Source organism: Rosa rugosa, chromosome 7 (genome assembly GCF_958449725.1).
Source record: "Rosa rugosa chromosome 7, drRosRugo1.1, whole genome shotgun sequence".
In the NCBI taxonomy this organism is placed as follows: domain Eukaryota; kingdom Viridiplantae; phylum Streptophyta; class Magnoliopsida; order Rosales; family Rosaceae; genus Rosa; species Rosa rugosa.
Window position 1 is genome coordinate 2,994,445 of NC_084826.1, and position 19,179 is coordinate 3,013,623.

The 19,179-nt window shown below is 39.0% G+C and overlaps 5 protein-coding genes across 5 annotated transcripts; 3 read left to right on the forward strand and 2 right to left on the reverse strand.

Moving 5' to 3' along the window:
* Window positions 1–1,568: 1,568 nt before the first annotated feature.
* On the forward strand, window positions 1,569–5,537 carry LOC133720062 (uncharacterized). The gene is made up of 6 exons (XM_062146252.1): window positions 1,569–2,321; window positions 2,590–2,692; window positions 3,279–3,334; window positions 4,163–4,327; window positions 4,959–5,072; window positions 5,156–5,537. Exons 1-6 carry the CDS (start codon window positions 1,701–1,703, stop codon window positions 5,246–5,248), a joined length of 1,152 nt encoding a protein of 383 aa, XP_062002236.1. The 5' UTR covers window positions 1,569–1,700; the 3' UTR covers window positions 5,249–5,537.
* Window positions 5,538–6,614: 1,077 nt separating this feature from the next.
* LOC133720063 (protein HEAT INTOLERANT 4-like) lies at window positions 6,615–7,961 on the forward strand. The gene has a single exon (XM_062146253.1). It carries the CDS (start codon window positions 6,721–6,723, stop codon window positions 7,753–7,755), a length of 1,035 nt encoding a protein of 344 aa, XP_062002237.1. The 5' UTR covers window positions 6,615–6,720; the 3' UTR covers window positions 7,756–7,961.
* A 2,713-nt stretch (window positions 7,962–10,674) lies between these two features.
* Window positions 10,675–12,551, forward strand: LOC133720457 (small ribosomal subunit protein eS24z). Its single transcript, XM_062146758.1, has 5 exons — window positions 10,675–10,853; window positions 11,343–11,384; window positions 11,503–11,673; window positions 12,092–12,178; window positions 12,261–12,551. Exons 1-5 carry the CDS (start codon window positions 10,779–10,781, stop codon window positions 12,291–12,293), a joined length of 408 nt encoding a protein of 135 aa, XP_062002742.1. The 5' UTR covers window positions 10,675–10,778; the 3' UTR covers window positions 12,294–12,551.
* A 193-nt stretch (window positions 12,552–12,744) lies between these two features.
* Window positions 12,745–14,718, reverse strand: LOC133720456 (probable inactive poly [ADP-ribose] polymerase SRO2). The gene has a single exon (XM_062146757.1). The coding sequence runs from the start codon at window positions 14,476–14,478 to the stop codon at window positions 13,123–13,125; it is 1,356 nt and encodes a 451-aa protein (XP_062002741.1). The 5' UTR covers window positions 14,479–14,718; the 3' UTR covers window positions 12,745–13,122.
* A 634-nt stretch (window positions 14,719–15,352) lies between these two features.
* On the reverse strand, window positions 15,353–15,847 carry LOC133720957 (agamous-like MADS-box protein AGL61). The gene has a single exon (XM_062147446.1). The coding sequence runs from the start codon at window positions 15,845–15,847 to the stop codon at window positions 15,353–15,355; it is 495 nt and encodes a 164-aa protein (XP_062003430.1).
* Window positions 15,848–19,179: the final 3,332 nt, after the last annotated feature.

Sequence of the window (19,179 nt, forward strand, 5' to 3'; positions counted from 1 at the left end):
AAAGAAAATACAAGGTTACAAAGTAGCTCCACTTAAAAACCCAATTTCTGGCATTTATGCTGAGGAGGAAGTCTTCTGGACTACGCAGCAGACGTGGTAATGGGTCCGAGATCTGCAATGACATCTGCTAGCAAGGGCGTAGCTATAAATGGGCTGTGTTGGGCTATAGCCCATCCTAAATTTTGAAGAAAAAAAAACATTAACTTATAGCTTAGTTTTAATTTAAAGAATTAAATATCAAAAAGTAGCCTCTCTCAAATTTTTAAACTTAACCCATATGGTATTGAAATATTTTAGTTAGCCCACCCTATTTCAAAATTCTAGCTCCCGATTGCTAGAAAAATTTGCTTCTCTCCATATATGAGTAAAAGTTGGAAATTTATAGTTGTAGTATCAGCAACTAGAGGTCGCACACCGCAGACAACCGCCACCGCCACGACTCTGAGGACATTAGATAAATCAGAAAGCACCATCAGACCCGATGCAGATCGGAAGCGAATCTCCTGCTCTCCAAAGCGCCAACAGAATCCCATCGATGACGCCATCGCTGCCGCCACCGCCTGGAACCATACCCCAACCCATGTCGTTCTTTGAAACTGTGCCCACGACCACACAGGCCACAGAGATACTTTGAAAACAAATCCCATAGTCAAACCTCGAGTACTGCAAATCTCATAAGTCGGAAGACCCTAGATCAACATCACCCGTCCGACAGCAATATAACGACGACGAGGTAAAGCCCACGCTGACGCGTAGCGCCGTTGGATGATGGGAATTTCTCAAACCCTAGACCAGAAGAGCAGTCCGAGTTTTTAGCAGAAAACTATGTTATTTTTTATGAATTTAAAGCATTTTCTTTAGTTTAAAGCTTTGATAATTCTATGTAAAAAAAATAATAAAGCTTTTCAAATTTTACAAAACATTTTAAAAAGTATAGAAACATTCTCCTCATTCAAACTTAACTGGTAGTGTCAGACCAAAAAAAAAAAAAAAACTTGACTAATAGTGGTGTTCACCTAACCGACCAAATAAAATATGCTCAATCAGGCTCGGATGTAAATCTAAATATGCAACGATTGAAAATAAAATAATTCAACTTAAAAACAATTTTTTTCACCATTAAATACCTAACCGACCAAATAAAACATGCTCAATCAGGCTCGGATGTAAATCTAAATATGCAACGATTGAAAATAAAATAATTCAACTTAAAAACAATTTTTTTCACCATTAAATACCTAACCGACCAAATAAAATATGCTCAATCAGGCTCGGATGTAAATCTAAATATGCAACGATTGAAAATAAAATAATTCAACTTAAAAACAATTTTTTTTCACCATTAAATTTACATCCAAAAGTAGTTTGAACATGATTTTCTAGATCAATTACATATGAACCAGGTGAACATGCTCCCGAAACTAGTAAAGCAAACCATAACTTGTGTATTTTTCTCATTACACATGCAAGTCACGTGCCCCATATTTACCTTCATGGATGATGAGATACATGAATCACAATGAGATGGACTGCGATCATGGGGGTCAATGACAAGATGGGAAGACGAAGATGAGGTTGAGATTGAATCGAATCGAAAATTCGAAATGGACACCTGCATGCCCACTGGCCACAACTCCTCCCCTTAGATTTTTCCCAAACCCACCTCCCACCCCTCCTTCAATCCCACAACCCAAATCTCCATGGCAATAACTGCTTCTTTGCTCCAACCCAATCCCCTCAAATGGAACCAAACCCACCCTCTTCTCTTCTCCCCTTCCCGCCCCAATATACTCAAACTCAACACCCCACAATCCTTCAAGCTCAAATGCTCCTTCTCCGAATCCAAACCACAGCTCGTGTCAGTGAAACCGAACCCAATAGAGGTTTTGGCAGATAAGCTCTTGAAGGCTCTGAAAGCGCTGAGGAAGCCCGCAATGGCGGCGGTGCTGTTGGGCCTGGTGTTGATGTCCGACCCGAACTCCGCTTTAGCCGCCTCGGGCGGTCGGGTCGGGGGTCAGGCCTTCTCGTCGCGCTCGGGTTCTTCGTCGTCGTCGTCGAGGAGTTACTCGGTGCCGAGGACGTCGAGGCCGGATTACTCGTACTCTGCGCCGTACTACGCGCCGTCGCCGTTCGGGTTTAGTGGCGGTGGAGGCGGGTTTTATATGGGCCCGGCCGTCGGGGTCGGAGTCGGGGCCGGGTCGAGTTTCCTTCTGATTCTGACGGGTTTTGCGGCGTTTGTTTTGGTTTCGGGTTTTCTTTCGGATCGGTCTGAGGGGAGTGTGCTTACTGCTACTGAGAAAACTACTGTTTTGAAGTTGCAGGTATGATTGAGTTGACACTCTTTAGTAATATGGGATTCATTTGTTGAAATCTAGCTAGAATGCATTAAGATTTTCGGGCTTTCGGAGGAATGTGTGTGTAGCTTGTACCTTGTACACCAATATTTAGAATCATAGTGGCTTTAACATTAATGTTGATTTGGTGGTGATGAAGTTTAGTTTACTATTTTGTTGGATTTTCGATGTACAAGGTGGTCTCTATAGCTTCACCATTTTTTGATGTTGTTGTTGTTGTTGTTGTGTTTGTAAGGTTGGGTTGTTAGGATTGGGGCGAACACTACAAAGGGATCTTGATCGGATTGCTGATACTGCAGATACTTCCACCCCCGAGGGATTGAGCTATGTTCTGACAGGTGAGCTTTATCATTCAGTCTGTTCTGGTTGGTGGTAGTGTATTTTTCTTCAAAAGAACTATTGGTTTCCTATTTGGGTCAGGTTATGCACATTTAATATGATTGAAATATGATATAGAAGATTTGAGTCCTTAATACTAATTCAGTTGTCATGACTCGCTGTAGTTGTAGTTTTGAAGAATTTATTAATAATTATATTTGTGGAGAAAAATGTAGTGTATTGCTGTTAATCATACATTTGGAATGTTATATCACCATTGAAAAAAAATAGTACAGGAAGGTGTTTGACTTTGAAAGAAAGAAGGGGTTTGAAAAGAACAGTTGGATAGGAACATTTACTGGCTGGAGTATGATATGGTAGTGTTTTGTGGCGCAAGATATGATTACTGTATATCCATTCACTTTCAAAGGGACCTTCCTAATTGGCATTTTATTTTCAAGAGCTCTTCAGAGATGCTAATCTTAGTATTGAGGCTGCATCTGGTCTTATATACATACCATCGCAAAACTTTTTGATTTTGATTTTGATTTTTTTTTCAATTTTCCTGTAAGCTTTCTGATGCAATTCTATTACTTTTGGTTGCAGAAACAACACTAGCATTGCTTAGGCATCCTGATTATTGCATCTCGGGTTATTCATCGGTTAGTTCAATATCCTTCCCTAGAATACTTGGTATATGTACACAGGTGAATCAATAAATTTGGTGCACCAGTCTTGTTGACTACTTATCAAGGTGGTGGAAACCTTAGGAAGAGACAATAGTAATAAATCAAAGGGGTCTTTTTCTGCCTCAAGCTAATTGTTATCGAAAATTATGAGATAGTACATGCATATATGTATGATGGGATTGGTAGCTAGGTACAATAACTAAACAATATAAACTTTTTAAAGAGTGAAATAGTAACTGCTATAGCATGTTATGGGCACATATGCAGGGCTCTCAAAATACCTTATATTTTTGCCTCTCTTTAGAAAAATGAGAAAGAAGGGGGTTTAATGTACATTCATAAGGAAATAGAATTTAGTGTCATGCTGGTGCTGCATTGTTTTACAGTCGTATGAGTTTGTGTCCTTTAAGGACATACAAGTAATTCCTTCTACTGCTTCTTAAACTTATAACTTACCTAGGAAAAAAAAAGTGAGGAGCATCTTTAATGTCTTTTGCAGATAATGATGTAAGCTTTCTATATTGTCTTTTCAGCTTATAAATGAGGGAGGGGAAGGGTGTGGGGAGAAAATGCATACTTCAGTTATATAATGATGTAATAGTTAATGCTCTTGCTTTCTTTTCATTGTAGAGAAACTGGAACATAGCCTAGGTGCTCCACATACTAGAGCAACAAGAGATAGTTTGTGCATGCACGTGTCTTTCATTTAGAGTTTTCCATGGAGTACTTGAATATATGGATGAAAACAGAAAATGTAACTACTTTTAGATATAAGGAATATAACTTCTGGCATACTTGTAGGTGTCTCTGAAGCGAAGCATAGAGGATGCAGAGAAAGGCTTCAATCAACTTTCTATTGAAGAAAGGGGTAAATTTGATGAAGAGACACTTGTCAATGTGAACAGCATAAGAAGGCGGAGCTCAACAAGCCAGAGATCTAATGGATTCCGCAATGAATACATAGTGGTAAGGTCAACTGAGATAACCTGTCTTAAAGTACATGACCAGCTTTTGGTGTCAGTAGTTATTGTTCAATCTAAGCATATTCTGGTATGGAGGCTCGGATTGATTATTATGCAAGTTGGATAATGTGGGGTCTTTAGTCCTTGTGAATGTGGACATCCTTGGCAAGCTTTAGTATCACTGTGAAGCCTACCTGACATGCTTCGATTGGATTGGCTTTCTGTTTGTTTCTCATTTCCTGTTTCCCATTAGATTAAACCAATGCAACTGGGGTTTGATCCATCCTCTTACCACATAACTGACATCCTTTGTATGGTAAAGCATGTCGTGGTTGTTTCTATGTCTCTATATAGGACAAACTCACGAATGGAACTGTACTGTTTCGTCAGATTTTGAGAAGAATTATCGTAGTTGCTCGATAACTATGAATGCGTATAGACCTCATTTTTAGACAATAATATATACTTTGCCTATATATTGTGGTGTGTCTACATATGGATATGTTGCGTTAACGTGACAAGCAATCATCGTTCTTCTTTTGTACATCTTAAGGTGCCATATAATATGTTTAATGTCTCATCCTTTCTCAATCAATAGATATGTAATTCTTTTCCTGACTATGAATTTCTACCAGATAACAATATTGGTGGCTGCTGAAGGAGTGCATAAGTTACCCGCCATCAATGGTAGTGGTGACTTGAGGGAAGCATTGCAGAAGCTTGCATCCATTCCCTCGAACAAAATATTAGTAAGAATAAAAGTCTTAGATTTAACTTGTAAATTTCTCCTTTTGAATTGTGCTTGTTATATATTCACTTCTTTTTCTTTCAGGCAGTAGAGGTGTTGTGGACTCCTCAGAATGAAAATGACACTCTGTCGGAGCGTGAGCTGCTTGAAGATTACCCGCTTCTGAGGCCTTTGTGAGATAACATTTGGGCTACCCTGCACTATGCAGCAAGAGGCATGAAGTTTTTAGGTAATGTGTCTGAGATGTACAGAAATAATACATGTGTAATACAAAGAGTCTTCTATATTTAGCTTAGAGTTTCACCACGTTAACTATAATCCTTGTATGGGAAGTAAAATTTAGCATACCAAAATCTATACTACATAACTGGCCAGATGAAATATGGCATTTTTTAGAGTAATGAGTACTTAAAAGATTACGAGAGGTGCTAATTATATTGTGTCTGGCAAACATCTTCTTTTTGTATCTTTTTGACTTTTTCTTTCTTTCTTAAGAAGGTTTAGAAGGACACGCCCAATCTTCAGCAAGGAACTTAGGAATTAGGATACTATCATCTGTAATTTTCTTTTCATCCAAAAATTAGTTTTTTTTTTTTGGAAGGGCCAAAAATTAGTTTTGAGTCTGGTAGAATGTGGTACTTAAAATGCTAAATTAGTTTGTAATGAAGCAACAAAGTTTAGTGGGTCTGCAGAATTGCTAATGGGAGGGGGGACTTTTCAGCCATCTCTCAGCCCACCTTTCTAACTAAAAAGGTCCTCCTTAATGAGGATCTTAGAATAAAAAGACTTAATAAAAACTTTCAAATTAACAATTGAGTGTGTTATAGTCAAACAATGATTGGTTAGAAAGTCATTATTGAGTTTGATATTCTAAGTTCCTTCTTAATGAAACACGATATGTGGTTAGTGGTTGAGTGTACAGTTTGGGAACCTCACAACCCTCGTTCAATCTAAGAATTTGTTGTTTGTAGCCCGTGGGAGGAAGAGTTCTGACAAGACCTTTCGACTGTGGATTATGGACTTTTTGTGGTGACTCGGTCAAAAAAAATAAATTACGTAGTTTGATACTAAATCATTGATTAACAGTGATTAAGACATTTGTAATTTTTTGTCTCATCCACTTTGATTAAGAATCAGAATCGTCAAAGTTACGAGTTTTCCATCAAAAATTAGGTCACTTGTTAGTCCTATTAGGACACAGTTTCCTAAATCTAATTAAATTAACGAGTTGTAGTCTATAAATACGTCGCCACAGACTCACGTTTCTAATAAAGTTTTGAATTCCAGACACACTAAGAGAGCCTCGATAAACTCCCATCAAAAACATCAAAGTAATTGCCCCATTGATAGCCTCTCTACACAACACCCGGTGGTTACACAAACACTTAACCCTCACATAACACCCAAATTCGAAATTTCAATTTTGAAATTTAGGTGCGAAACCGCAAAAAGAATATCCCGATAATTTTTTTTTTTTTTTTTTGGCAAGTGTAGAATTTTCTAGCTTCGTTTTCACGCGCTCTCTGACTCCTTTGCGTTTAAATTCCTAGGGTTACTGGCCAAAACCAAAACAAACACCTTCTTCACCAAACCCCAAATTCTCCATAGCCGTTTCTCTCTCTCTCTCTGTCGAAAATTCAAACCCTACAATGAGGAAAGGAGCCAAGAGAAAGGCCCGGCCAGCGGCGGCGACGGAGGAAGCCGCCATCAAGCCCAAAGCCACCGCCACACGCGCCAAGCGCGTCAAGGCCTCGCAGCCGCAGCCGGAACCGGAGTACGTAGAAGAGCAGCGCAACCTTCAAGATCTATGGAAGGCGGCGTTCCCGGTAGGCACCGAGTGGGATCGGCTGGAGTCAATTTACCAATACGACTGGGATTTCTCGAATCTGGAGAAGGAGTTCGAAGAAGAAGGAGGGAAGTTTCATGGAATCGGGAACAACAAAGTCTACCTCTTCGGCCAGACGGAGACCTCGTCGCCGTCGCAGCCGGTGCTGATCCCGACCCTCGTGGCCGTCGTGGCGCCTCGGCCGCCGTCGATGGAGATAGGGATTCGGTCCGTCCAGAGAGAAGATAAGGAGATAGTGCCGATGAGGCAGATGAAGATGGATTGGATCCCTTACATTCCTCTGGAGCAGAGAGAAGGGTGGAATTCCGAAAGAGCGAAGAAGTTCGGTTCGAATTTGCCGCAGATTTTCGTGTTGGGGTGTACTCAGAGGAAGGCTGGGTTGAAGCAGATGAAGGAGGAGCGGTGGATGAAGTTCCAGTATTGTATGCCGTATTTGATGAATCCGAATGAGGAGGAGAAAGAGCAGAGTACTGTGATGGACATACTCTTCCCTCGCGAGCCGCAAGCACCACTGTTTGTACAATTCGATTGGGAGTTTGATGAGGTCGAGGAGTACACCGATGAGCTGATAAAGGCGGAGGAGTTGAGTGAGGATAAGAAGGAGGCGTTCATGGAGTTTGTGAGGGAGGAGGTGAAGAAAGCGAAGAAGAAGATTCGAGAGGAGAGGGAAGCGAAGAAGAAGCTCATGGAGGACCCCAAGTATCAGGAGGCGAAAATGTACTATGAGAATATGAGGCTTTATAAGATTTACCCGGTGCAAACGCCGAACACTCCTGTGATAGAGATGAAGTCTAAGTATATCAACTACTACTACGGAAGCGCCCATGAGATTATTTGAGCTTGCGCAATTGATATCCTGAGCCTTCCTTGTTTGGCTTTAAAGCTGCTGAATTAGGTTAGGTATTCCCTGTACCTGTTAAAGAATTTTGGGCTTAGTTCTACCAGAATGGAATTTTCTCAGAGTAAACTTATTGTTGTTGTTTATTATTTTGAGGCTTATGCAAGGAATTTTAGATGAATTCGATTTTGCCTGTCTGAGTTTTATATATGTTGTTGGATTGCTCTCTATTTCGATTATGTTAGTTGATGCATTGACTTTTTACAAATCTGTATGTTGAAACCATTAGGAAGGAATGGCTAGCTTCTTTGCTGCAAACAACTAATTTTGGTTTGGATCCTTTTGGTTAGCTACCAACTGGACACTAGTTGTGGGATATATCAATCCTGGTTAATCTTATTCATTTGGTACTATTGGAACTGTATTTTGCTAAACTCAGGGTTATAGAATCACATCTTTCAAAGTCAGCTTTATCTGTTTCATTAATTATTGTAATATTTGCAGATGATAAGTTGAAGAAAGTATGAAGAACCTCTTTTTGACTTCATTCCTTTTAGTTATAACGAGGAATGAAAAAGCAATTGAAATTTATGGTCTTTTTAGATATCAAGACTGACTTGTACACATCCGGTCTATACTTTAGTCTTCAGAAGGCATCAGACTTACCAAATCACCAGTTTTTGAAATGCACGTCACTTCCGAATTCAGGAAGTGGTAGATTGTATCCCTACCTTCGATGATACTCAGACATTGTTTTTGGTCCTTTTGGTGTTCTGCCAACTATACTCCTGACCCATTTGTGGAACCACATTTTTTTCTTTCGTTGGTAGTCCTATGCCTAGCAGAATGTGTAAAACTGGTGGAGAGCTTCAGTCCTCTTTAACAAGTCTATGCTAGATGAATTGTGTGCTTGTTAGGTTCTCTATCTTGTGGAGATACAAGGACTCTTTAAGTTGGAATATGATCCCAAACATCACATCATTTAATAAGTGCCCAAAAGGCCTCCCACTATACCACAGAATAGCATTGAGGAGGCGCTGAGGACCAATTATTTTTATCTCCTTGTATCTCTTATTGGTTGATCAGGGTTTTTTTGTGTGTCGGTGTTATGCTAATTTCGTAGGGGTTTCTTGAGGTCTTGTTTTATCAACATCAGATATTTAGCTATAAGGTGCTTTTTTTTTATCAACATTGAAGTTTATTAGGTGGTTTGCTGTTCTTTGTGTGGATGATGAACTTTGAGTTTTCAGTTGTTTTACTGCAATGATGACAAAATCTAACGCTTGTTTCTCAAGAGCATTTGCAGTGGCCGCCTAAGAGCTTTCGCCTTCGCCAGGCTTGAGAGCTCATGCTGTTTCTTTTCTTGGATCTCTGTTTTTTTTTGGGGTCAGATTTCTTGGATCTCTGATGCTTTCTTTAGAGAAGTTTAATTTTTTCCCCCTGATTTGCTGATGTAAATAAATTGTTGGAGATGGAATTAGAGTGCTTGGTGATTGATGAGTTCCAAGTATGAGAGATGAACACATTCTCTCATGTAGACTGTTACAGTATGGATGCAACTCAAGGAAATAAGCCTGGGAAGATGATGCTACACATTGTTTTTTGAAGTCAATTTGCAGGAATTCAGTGACTTTTGAACAGTTATTTTGTATTCTATGCTTGAAGCATGAGAGGAGTAGTATCTATTCTGATGTAGAACATAAAATCAGTTGGCTTTTGTGTAGAATTTCTTTTGTTGCGTCTTTGTTCATCTGCATAGAGCCATAGAGTGAGATATTGGTCTGAAACTTGTCTGTTGAAGGAGTTCATTTTTTCACTGTTCGTTTATGGGGATTTAGAAATTGTCATATGCCCCATTCAACAGGAAAGCTTTTTTTTTTTTTTTTTGAAAAGGACAGGAAAGCTTTTTAACTTCTCATCGAGTTGCTGGAATACTGTACAGATCACACTAGAAGCAGAAAATAACCTGCTTGTTATGGTATGTTTCAAAACCATCCAGGTTTTTTACGGCAAGATTTAGTTCTTGATTTCAGTACCAAGCCAAAAGTGCCACCAATGTAATTCGGATATCTAATGTTATTTGGTTTTCATAATTGCATGATTAGAGACTCAAAATAAGCTTCCATTTTTGGTTTTCTATCTTCAATCTTCTGTTTTTGTTGGCCAACTGATATGCTAGTTTCGTTAGATTACATCAATTTCAGGCTTTCAGCTCGCACGGAAGCCTCATATACCAATGACCGCGAAAATTTTAAAACGTCCACTTTACAACGAGTATTAAGCAAATTCCTCTCATTTTCGTAGCATCCCCCTACTTAGTCTCCCTGCAGTTCATTCGGATGATGAATATCGACTTCTCTGCCCCTTAAACGACGTGATTTTGTTCCTAAGGCACAAGATTCCACCATCATCATACAATGTCACACAACAGTGGAATCAAGCTATCCTCTTAGGATCAGTAACGGGGGACTTATTTTTTTTTTTTTGACTTTGTCAAGGAGAACCCAAATGCTTCCTAGACCCAAGATAAACCCCTTCGGCGCATGTGAAATGCTTCAACTGTGCATTGCAGCACAGTGCCTGACCACTTTGACAGCTTCAATCAAGTTCAAATTAGTTAAAGTAGTGATTTGATTGAGAATGAATACAGTGTACCAAGTTGACTTATTTGACAATTGCTCATATTTAGATCCGGAATATGAATCATTCTCACATTCTATTTCATGAGGGGTTTCATAAGTGATCTTTTATTGGGTGTAGAACTAAATACAAACCCGAAAGGAAAAAGGAAAAAAAAAAAAACAGCTGCTTAGGTGGGCCACAAAGATTTTAACCCTACCCGGCCCAAACCCAAATAGACCCAAAAACCCGCTGTCCTCCCCAAAACCCTAATCAAATAAAAGGCGAGCTTTCGTTTCCCTACCTCCCTCTCTACTTCAGCTGCCGTTGCATTTTGCGCCTCTTTGCCCTCTGGTTAGGTGTTTCCCAGTCTCAGGCGAACCCAAGCTCATTCAAAACCAACCATGGCGGACAACAAGGCAGTCACCATCCGCACCAGGAAGTTCATGACCAACCGCCTTCTCTCTCGCAAGCAATTCGTGAGTAAAACTCTTTTCGTCTTCCATCTTCAACTTCAGTTTTTTTCAGTCTCCAATTTACACGTCTTGTTCCGAATATGAATTGCTCTTTTTCAGCTGAATCTTTGCTTAGTGTGATATATGTATACATGTATATCCTCTTCCATTCAAACATCGTTGATCTGATTTGGTTAGTGTTATTTGTAGTCCTCCGTTCTTCAATTTCAGATTTTTAATTCCGGAACTTACAGTCTTGTTCTTCCAAATATGAGTTAGTTTATGCATTTATACTCTGAAATCAAACAGCATTGTTCTGGTTATGTATTTCTTGTTTACCGTAATATAATTTGGTTATTCCTATTTTGTAGTCAGATCTCCAGGTTTATATGTGATCTGAGAAAGTTGAATGTTGAAATTATTTAGTGCTTTCATGGTAGCAGTTTATTTTAGGAGATTAATATTAGTTTACAGTCTGATTGTAATTCTTTTGTTATTTTTTGTTTGATATAGGTCATTGATGTTCTCCATCCAGGAAGGCCAAATGTTTCCAAGGTACGGTTTTAGTTTCAAGCACTTGTATAAAGTCTTGGTATGCTATATTTGTGGTGAATTTGATTTGCATTGTATGCTTGTTTACTAATTAAATGAGTTTGGTTTGCTGTTTGTGTAGACGGAGCTGAAGGAGAAGCTAGCTAGAATGTATGAGGTTAAGGACACAAATGCAATCTTTGTTTTCAAGTTCAGAACTCACTTTGGTGGTGGTAAATCGACTGGGTTTGGGTTGATTTATGATTCTGTTGAGAATGCAAAGAAGTTCGAGCCCAAGTACAGGTTGATCAGGGTAAGTCCTCTGGGATTTAATAAATCTAAGTTAGCGAGCACACCGGATGTCTTGATAGGTTATTATTAAATATTTTGAACTAGTCTTGCTGGGCAAGTGTTTTTCAAATCTTTTTCTGTTTATTCATCAATTTCCGAGTAGTCTTATGTGAAGACTTACCTTAGATCACTGCATGATTTTTCAATTGCTTTGTTTGGCTTTTCGTTTTGGGAAAGTCTAATTCAGATTGCATTGTGGTTCTTTGTTTCTATTAGTTAGTTGTCCTTTTAGTTTCTTTCTGGCATTTCTGTGTACTAGAAGTTGGCATGATTTGATGATAAACCTGCCAACTCTTTCATTTGCTTCTCTTTTCTTGCTGGTTGTCTCTGGGGCTCTACATACCTTTGTTCATACGAATGACATATTGTTGGTTTTGCAGAATGGACTTGATACCAAGGTAGAGAAGTCAAGGAAGCAGTTGAAGGAGAGGAAGAACAGGGCAAAGAAGATTCGAGGAGTAAAGAAGGCAAGTCAATTGCTTTTGCATCATTAGCTTACGTTTATAGTTGCCTTTGCATCATTAGCCAACATTGTAATTGCTTTTGCAGACAAAGGCTGGAGATGCTGCCAAGAAGAAGTGAGAATAGTGATGTTGTTGCTGATTATGTAGCCATTGGTGCTTCTAGTAGCCATGTTTTTGCATTGAAATGAAATATTATGATCAGTTTGGATTTTAGAGGCAACTTTTGCCTAGTTTTGTTTTGTTTCGGATTTTTAGTACCCTGATGTGGACTAAGTTCAGATATTTAGCGAAAATTTGCAGATTATATGTCGACTTTCATCATTTCGTTCTGGTTGTATCCCATTGCTTTGAAGATGCTTCTGAATGTTTTGTGACATTTGGCTATGGTAGCATAGTTTTCCTTGAGATCTTTACTTAATTCCATTGCCAAATTGGATACTTAAGTAACAACATTTTTGTGAATGTATGAATGATCTTTACATCTTTTTGAAATAAATTACGAGTTATATTATTAATGCAATTGGTTTACACGAACCAAAGACTTTACATCTAGTAATACTCGAACAGTATTTCAAAAAAAAACTCAATACTATAACAGTGTTTTTGATATAAATTATAACTTATTATAAATTAAAAGTAATACTGATCCTTATTACAAGATCAGATATAAATTACATATTTTTGATATAAATTATAACTTATTATAAATTAAAAGTAATACTGATCCTTATTACAAGATCAGATATAAATTACATATTTTTGATATAAATTATAACTTATTATAAATTAAAAGTAATACTGATCCTATTACAAGATCAGGATTATAAGTGCAAGATAAAAGAAGGAATAGGTCCTTCACTTCGATCAGATTACATGCGTGCATCCAGGACTAGGCATGTAACCAAAACTAAAAGGGATGTTGGTTAGAGGCTTGTAACTCATCATCTTCACACAGGTGACTTGTCTTGCTGCTGCTGCTTACTGATTCTGTAAGAGTTGATTGCTGAAACCAACACACTGTCATTGCCAACAATGATTCTCACACATCGAGCCAGCTGACTTCGAGTTATCTTCTTATCCCTGAAATCGCCGAGGCTTTTACTAAGCATGGCCGTCTTCGGAGCAGGCAGCAACCCTGCAAGCACGGTTATCAGACCAGGGAGATAGATATCTCGTACTGATCCATTCTCCAGCTGCATTCCACCAAGAGTACCACTCCCCTTAACAGTCGATGACATCAATTTCAAGGCTGAAATCAACTTGTCACCGGCTATGAGTCTCGCTTTTTGCTTCAGCTCCTCTCCTGTAATCTTCTTTGCCTTGAATTCGTCCAGCAATCTGACAATAATCTTCATTTCTTGGGGAGTCAAGAACCTCGTGAGCCCGGCCACCAGAGCAGGAAGAGTAACACGTCCAAGCCCTGCTCTCTTGTAGCCAGCACTCCCCTGAGTAATAGCACTAGCAATACTCGCCGCCTTAGTAGTAGTAGTCTTCACAGAACCCTTGAAGCTAGCAGGACCCTTGAAGCTCACAACATAAGCAGGAAGAATATGCGAGTTCATGAATGAACTCCACACAAAATACTTTCTAGGATTGACAACACTATCCACACCAGAATCAAACTCATTCGAGCCAGGAACACCTTGTTGAGAACCGCTAGGCACCACTTCCATCTTCCCCAATATAACCCGGCACAGCAGCATATGCCTGAGCCCATCATCACCAACCTCCAAGCCCAACGCCCCATCCAAAGCAAACTTAGCCGGAATCAACTGAATCCGCCCACACTCATCCGCATTACGACTATTAAATCCATGATCCATTATCTCCACAATCTCATCCCTCGATCCGCTGTACCAAGCATACTTAATGTTCGCGTTTCCGTCGCATTTCTTCCCCACCGCCTCCGAAAAAACCCGAAACGTTTCGAACCTGGCCCGGCCGGTCAGCCCAGAAATCGATTTCTTGTGCACCGCCACAACCTCCGTAACTCCTGCCGCCGGTCCCATACCCACCGCAAAGCTCTTGGCAATACTCTCGTACTCCTCACTCACATCATTCACTCTGAACATCATCCCATTTCCTGTGAAAACCCCAAATTCATTAGTAAAATTCGATTCAGCGGCATCGCTCTCGCAATCGGACTCCGAATCTTCATCGTTCTGCTCACCGGAGTCGGAATCGGAACCGGAAGGATTCGATTCGGGGCGACCCGATCCGGAATCTTGATCCTCAACGATCATAGGAACCTCCTCCTCCTCCTCCTGGTGATAATCATCGGTGTCAATCCGGATCTGCTCCATATCGATATTAAAAGAAACGGCCCTAATCGACGAGAATCGATTTCTTTTTTTATGGGTGGTGGTGAGGTAGCCAACTCGGTTACGTTAAACACTGCTCAGTATTCAGATCGAGAAATCGATTTTGAATTTGAAAATAAATAGAATTTGAAAATAAATAGAGAGAGAGAAGGGGAAACCCTAGAAAGATTTTAGTAATCGACGAGAATCGATTATGGGATGGAGGAGATTTCTCATTGTGAGCTTTCTATTTATATGGATAGATATGGACGGTTTTTCTAGAAGAAGAGTTGCGTGTCGATTACGCGCTGCCAGACACATTCCTACTCCTTGAGGGATTCGGATTTGGTTTCTTTTTAATGTGGCGAAAATGACGGTGCGTCGAAATTACGGCTCGCCCCTGATTTGGGACCGTTGTCTGCTTCGGAAGATGGGTATTTTGGGGATTTTGGCAATCCAACGTCCATAGGGAAAACCTTTTTGTTTTGTACCTTTTCTCAACTTGGTTTTCCCTAATTCAACAAGGAACAATGAGCGTTCATTTCACGCCAATACCTTTTTTTTTTTTAGTCATCTCCTCTAATGGCAACTAGTGTTTTTGTTCAACCTAGGGTCATCATGGGCCGGCCCTACCCTAAAATTTAGGGCTTAGGGTCGGGCCGGGCCGTATGGTAGGACCGGGCTTCATTTGCATGAACTCTTACCCTACTCTATTTGAGAAAGGGTAGGGCCGGCCCGCCCTAATGCAAGGGCCGGGTCGGGCTTCGGCCCTACCGGTCAGGCGGGCTTAGGACCGAAGAGCTAAATGATGAGGCCTAGTTCAACCCTCGCCTGATGCATTGAGATTTATCGAGTATTGGCTGAATTGAGTGCAAGTTCATACCCAATTAACCAGAAAGTCCTTTGTGCGTGATTCTCTTATCTTCATCTCATCTAGCTTCGGGTCCTCTCTCCAGTTCAAACCCAAAAGGTCTTTGGTGCATGATCTTCTCATCTTCGTCTCGTCTAATTCATCTTCAACCCACCGCTCAAACTCCTTGAGTTCATCTAGTCCCATTCCTTCAATGGGTTTATCCAACCAGAACTTGACCTTTTCATCTTGCTCATCAATGACGACACTGCCAAGACTACTATTCTCCTCGAGTACTTGTTTGCCTGGATAATAATATTGGTCTATGACGGAATCTGCTGAAGGGTGACCGAATCTGAACGGTTTATCACCCGGTGAGAAGGCGATAACGGCGATCTGGGCACCAGTTTTGGTGCAAAGCTCATCGGCTTTGCGAAACAGACCTTGTCGCCTCTTCGAGAAGGTGGCCTTGAGGGCGTTCTTGTTGCTTATTTTCTTCATTTCGATCTTCTTTATTCCCATGACTGCATATGTTTACTGCCACCACAGATTGGCTTAGAATGCAAATTCCTGTTTCACTTATATAGAAGAGTCATCTTTATCTATATATTTCCTATCAATGCGTGGACTCCTAAGTCCTAACTAATCCAAACAAAAACAGGAAAGTGTTTAGCAAGCAAAATAACATAATTACCTAAAGTAAACAGGAGAGTAACTAGTTTTAGAACTTGCTTTTCGGTCTAAATTAAACATTAACAATAGTCTGCAATGCATAATGAAGCACTTGAAGTTGTACAAAAGTATCTCTATTAATTAGGATATTATGAAGCCAAATCTTCCCAAATTCTTGAACCTGTCTCCAACACTATGAAAACTGAGGGCTGCAGTCTTCGAACTCAATTCTTCATACAAATATTGTCCTTAACAATAGTGTGCAGTCTCTAGGGTCTTCTTCCACCAAGATCTAGCATGATTTGGCTCCAAACATGTGAAAAAAGTCTCTGTTTTTCTTTTCTTTCTTTTTCTTTCATTTAGCTCATGTTCTTAGATAATGTTGAGCACTTGAAAACGTTGAAATGTGAAACTTACTAATTTGCAGAATATTGCAAAAAGGCAATACACTATATTCTTCCAATGATTTAAGAGTTGTTAAGCATGAGAATTTAAAAGTGTCTAGTCCGTTTGGGAACACTATAGGTCAAAATGATCTTCTAAAACGACATGGAGGATTTCTAAAAGTAAGAAATTTTGGGGCTGGGGCGCCTTCTGAATGTAGGGCTGTAAATAGGCTCGATACAGCTCGTGTTTGACTCGTATTCGGGTCGATTTTAGCTCGTTCGGCTCGTGTTGTAAGATAAATGAACCGAGTTTGAGCTCAATATTAGGCTCGACAAAAAAATGAGCCGAGCTTGAACAAGGATGTATTCGGCTCGTCTAGCTCATGAGTAGCTCGAGCTTGTTAAACCTCAATGTTTGTTAAAACTCGACTCATGAAAATTTATATATAGTATAAATAAAAATATAATTTTTCTAATCTCAAATCTTTAATTCTTTTTATTACCTTCCTTTTTAATTGGAAGAGAATCTGAGAATTTAAATAAAATAAATTACAATAAAGTCAAAAGGGATTTGTGTGATGGTTAGACATCAAATTTTGGATTATTATTTTAAATTTTCTTTCTTCCTTTTTTATTTTTTAAATTTAAAGTCAAATGAACCCAGCTAAGCCTATTTAAGCTCAAGCTCGTCAATAAATCAAGCCGAGCCGAGCTTGAGCATGGAAGAAAGAATTCAAGCTTTAGCCCGGCTCAAACTCGATAAAAAACAAATGAGCCGAACATGATCACCCTGGTATTCGCTCCGACTCGGCTCATTTACACCCCTATCTGAATGTCCTTAATAGACTTAAGAAACGTCATTTTTGAAGGAAACTTTAACTAAAATATTCTTGCACAGAATCTGTTGAAATGTCTTGCCATAGTACTTACCTCTTAATGAAATGTATTTATTTATTTATTTATTTTGTTCTGTTATTCAAGATTTGGTGCTTACGCGTGCTAAGAAATAAAGTACTGACTGAATGGGAACAATTTGTGATTCCTTAAAGTGCCAGAGGCATTTTTTTCTTTTAAGAAATAAAAAGTGGGAGCTCACACTAAATTTTGGGATATGGGGCATAACATTTGATCCGATTCTTTTAAAGTTACAGCGAGTATATAGTTGCAGAATCAGTCAACTAAAGACTGCAGATCATGAGATTTCTTAATCAAATATAAAAAAATGATAACTAGTATTTAAAATGACTTCAAAAATTGAACTCAATGATAAAGAACACCTATCAAAATCCCCCAATGTATATATCTTTTGTGTATTTTTTCTTCAATATGAGGTTCTAACCTCCCCAAAACTCTGTGGAAAATTCTAACTTTACTTGATACCGACAATACTCAAAAAGTCCTTTGTGCATGATTCCCTCCTCTTCATCTCTTCTAGCTCCATCTTTTCTCCCACCTTTATACCAAAAAGCTTCAAATCTTCAGAAGTACTCCAGCAATTCACTCCTAACAAGTCGGTGGTGCTCGATTCTCTCCTCCTCCTTTCTTCGATTTGCCAAGCCAACTTGTTCCTTTGCTCTTCTACCCTAGTCGCATATTGCTTGAGCTCATCCAGTCCCATTCCTTCAACTTCAAGTAATTCCTTTTCCTCATCGTTCATACCAACCTCTTCTATTCTCTCGTCTTGCTCCTAAATCTAAATCTTCACCATCCCCATGATGACCATCTTTATCAAGAATTTCTTTGTCGTCGACATTTGAACTTTGTTCGCAGAGCTCATATCGATCTATGATGGACTCTACAGAAGGTTGACCAAACGTCATCGGCTTCATACCCGGTGAAAAGGTGATAATGGCGATTTGAGCACCGGTTTTGGAGCAAAAGTCATCGGCTTTGCGAAACAGACCTTTGCGCCTCTTAGAGTAGGTGACCTTTAGGGATTTTTTATCCGTTATTTTCTTGATTTCAATCTTCTTTAATCCCATTCTATAACAGAGTAGTATGTTGAGAATGCAAATTAGAGTTACATGGAGTAACTTAAATAGAAGAGTAATCAGTGCTATATCTCCTATGAATGCGAGGAATCCTAACTTACCTAAACTAAATTACCAGATCATTCAAAAAAAATTAAATTAAATTTCCAGTTACCAAAAAAGAAAGAAAGATCCATACTTACCTAAACTAAACAGGAACCTAAAATTATCAAAGAACGAAAAAACCAGCTTAGCTCTAGATTTTCCGCGGATGTGGTAAAATACATTTAAAGCGTTTAAGGATCTTGCAATGAAGATCGAAAGAAATTAAAGTAGAAATTCTGCTACCTAAATTACTATAGGCCTGAAATATCTACTTGATACATTCTCAGTGTCTTGAATGAGTTTTAGGACTTGATTTTTCAATAAGATTTATAGGAGAACATGTTTCCACTTAGATCTAAAGTTTGACTCATTTTATATAGACACATTATATTGCTATATAACACAGAGTTTTCTCAAATTCAAAGAACTCGGAATCAATGAATGGAGTTTGACTTCTTTTTTGTCTCAATGTCTTGCTATAGCACATGTACACTTCTTAAAGAAATATATGTTTGTTTTTTCTTTTATTCAATCTCATTTTATTTTTATAGATACATTATCAATGAACCAAAGACTGGAGATCATGAGAATTCATATTCAAAGATCAAAAAATGAAAATACGTTGTACAATGAAAGGGCTAGAATGACTTCACATTCCTGTCAAGTCAAACACTGAGATATAGGAGATCAAAACTATACGTGGTATATTTTGTTTACAATG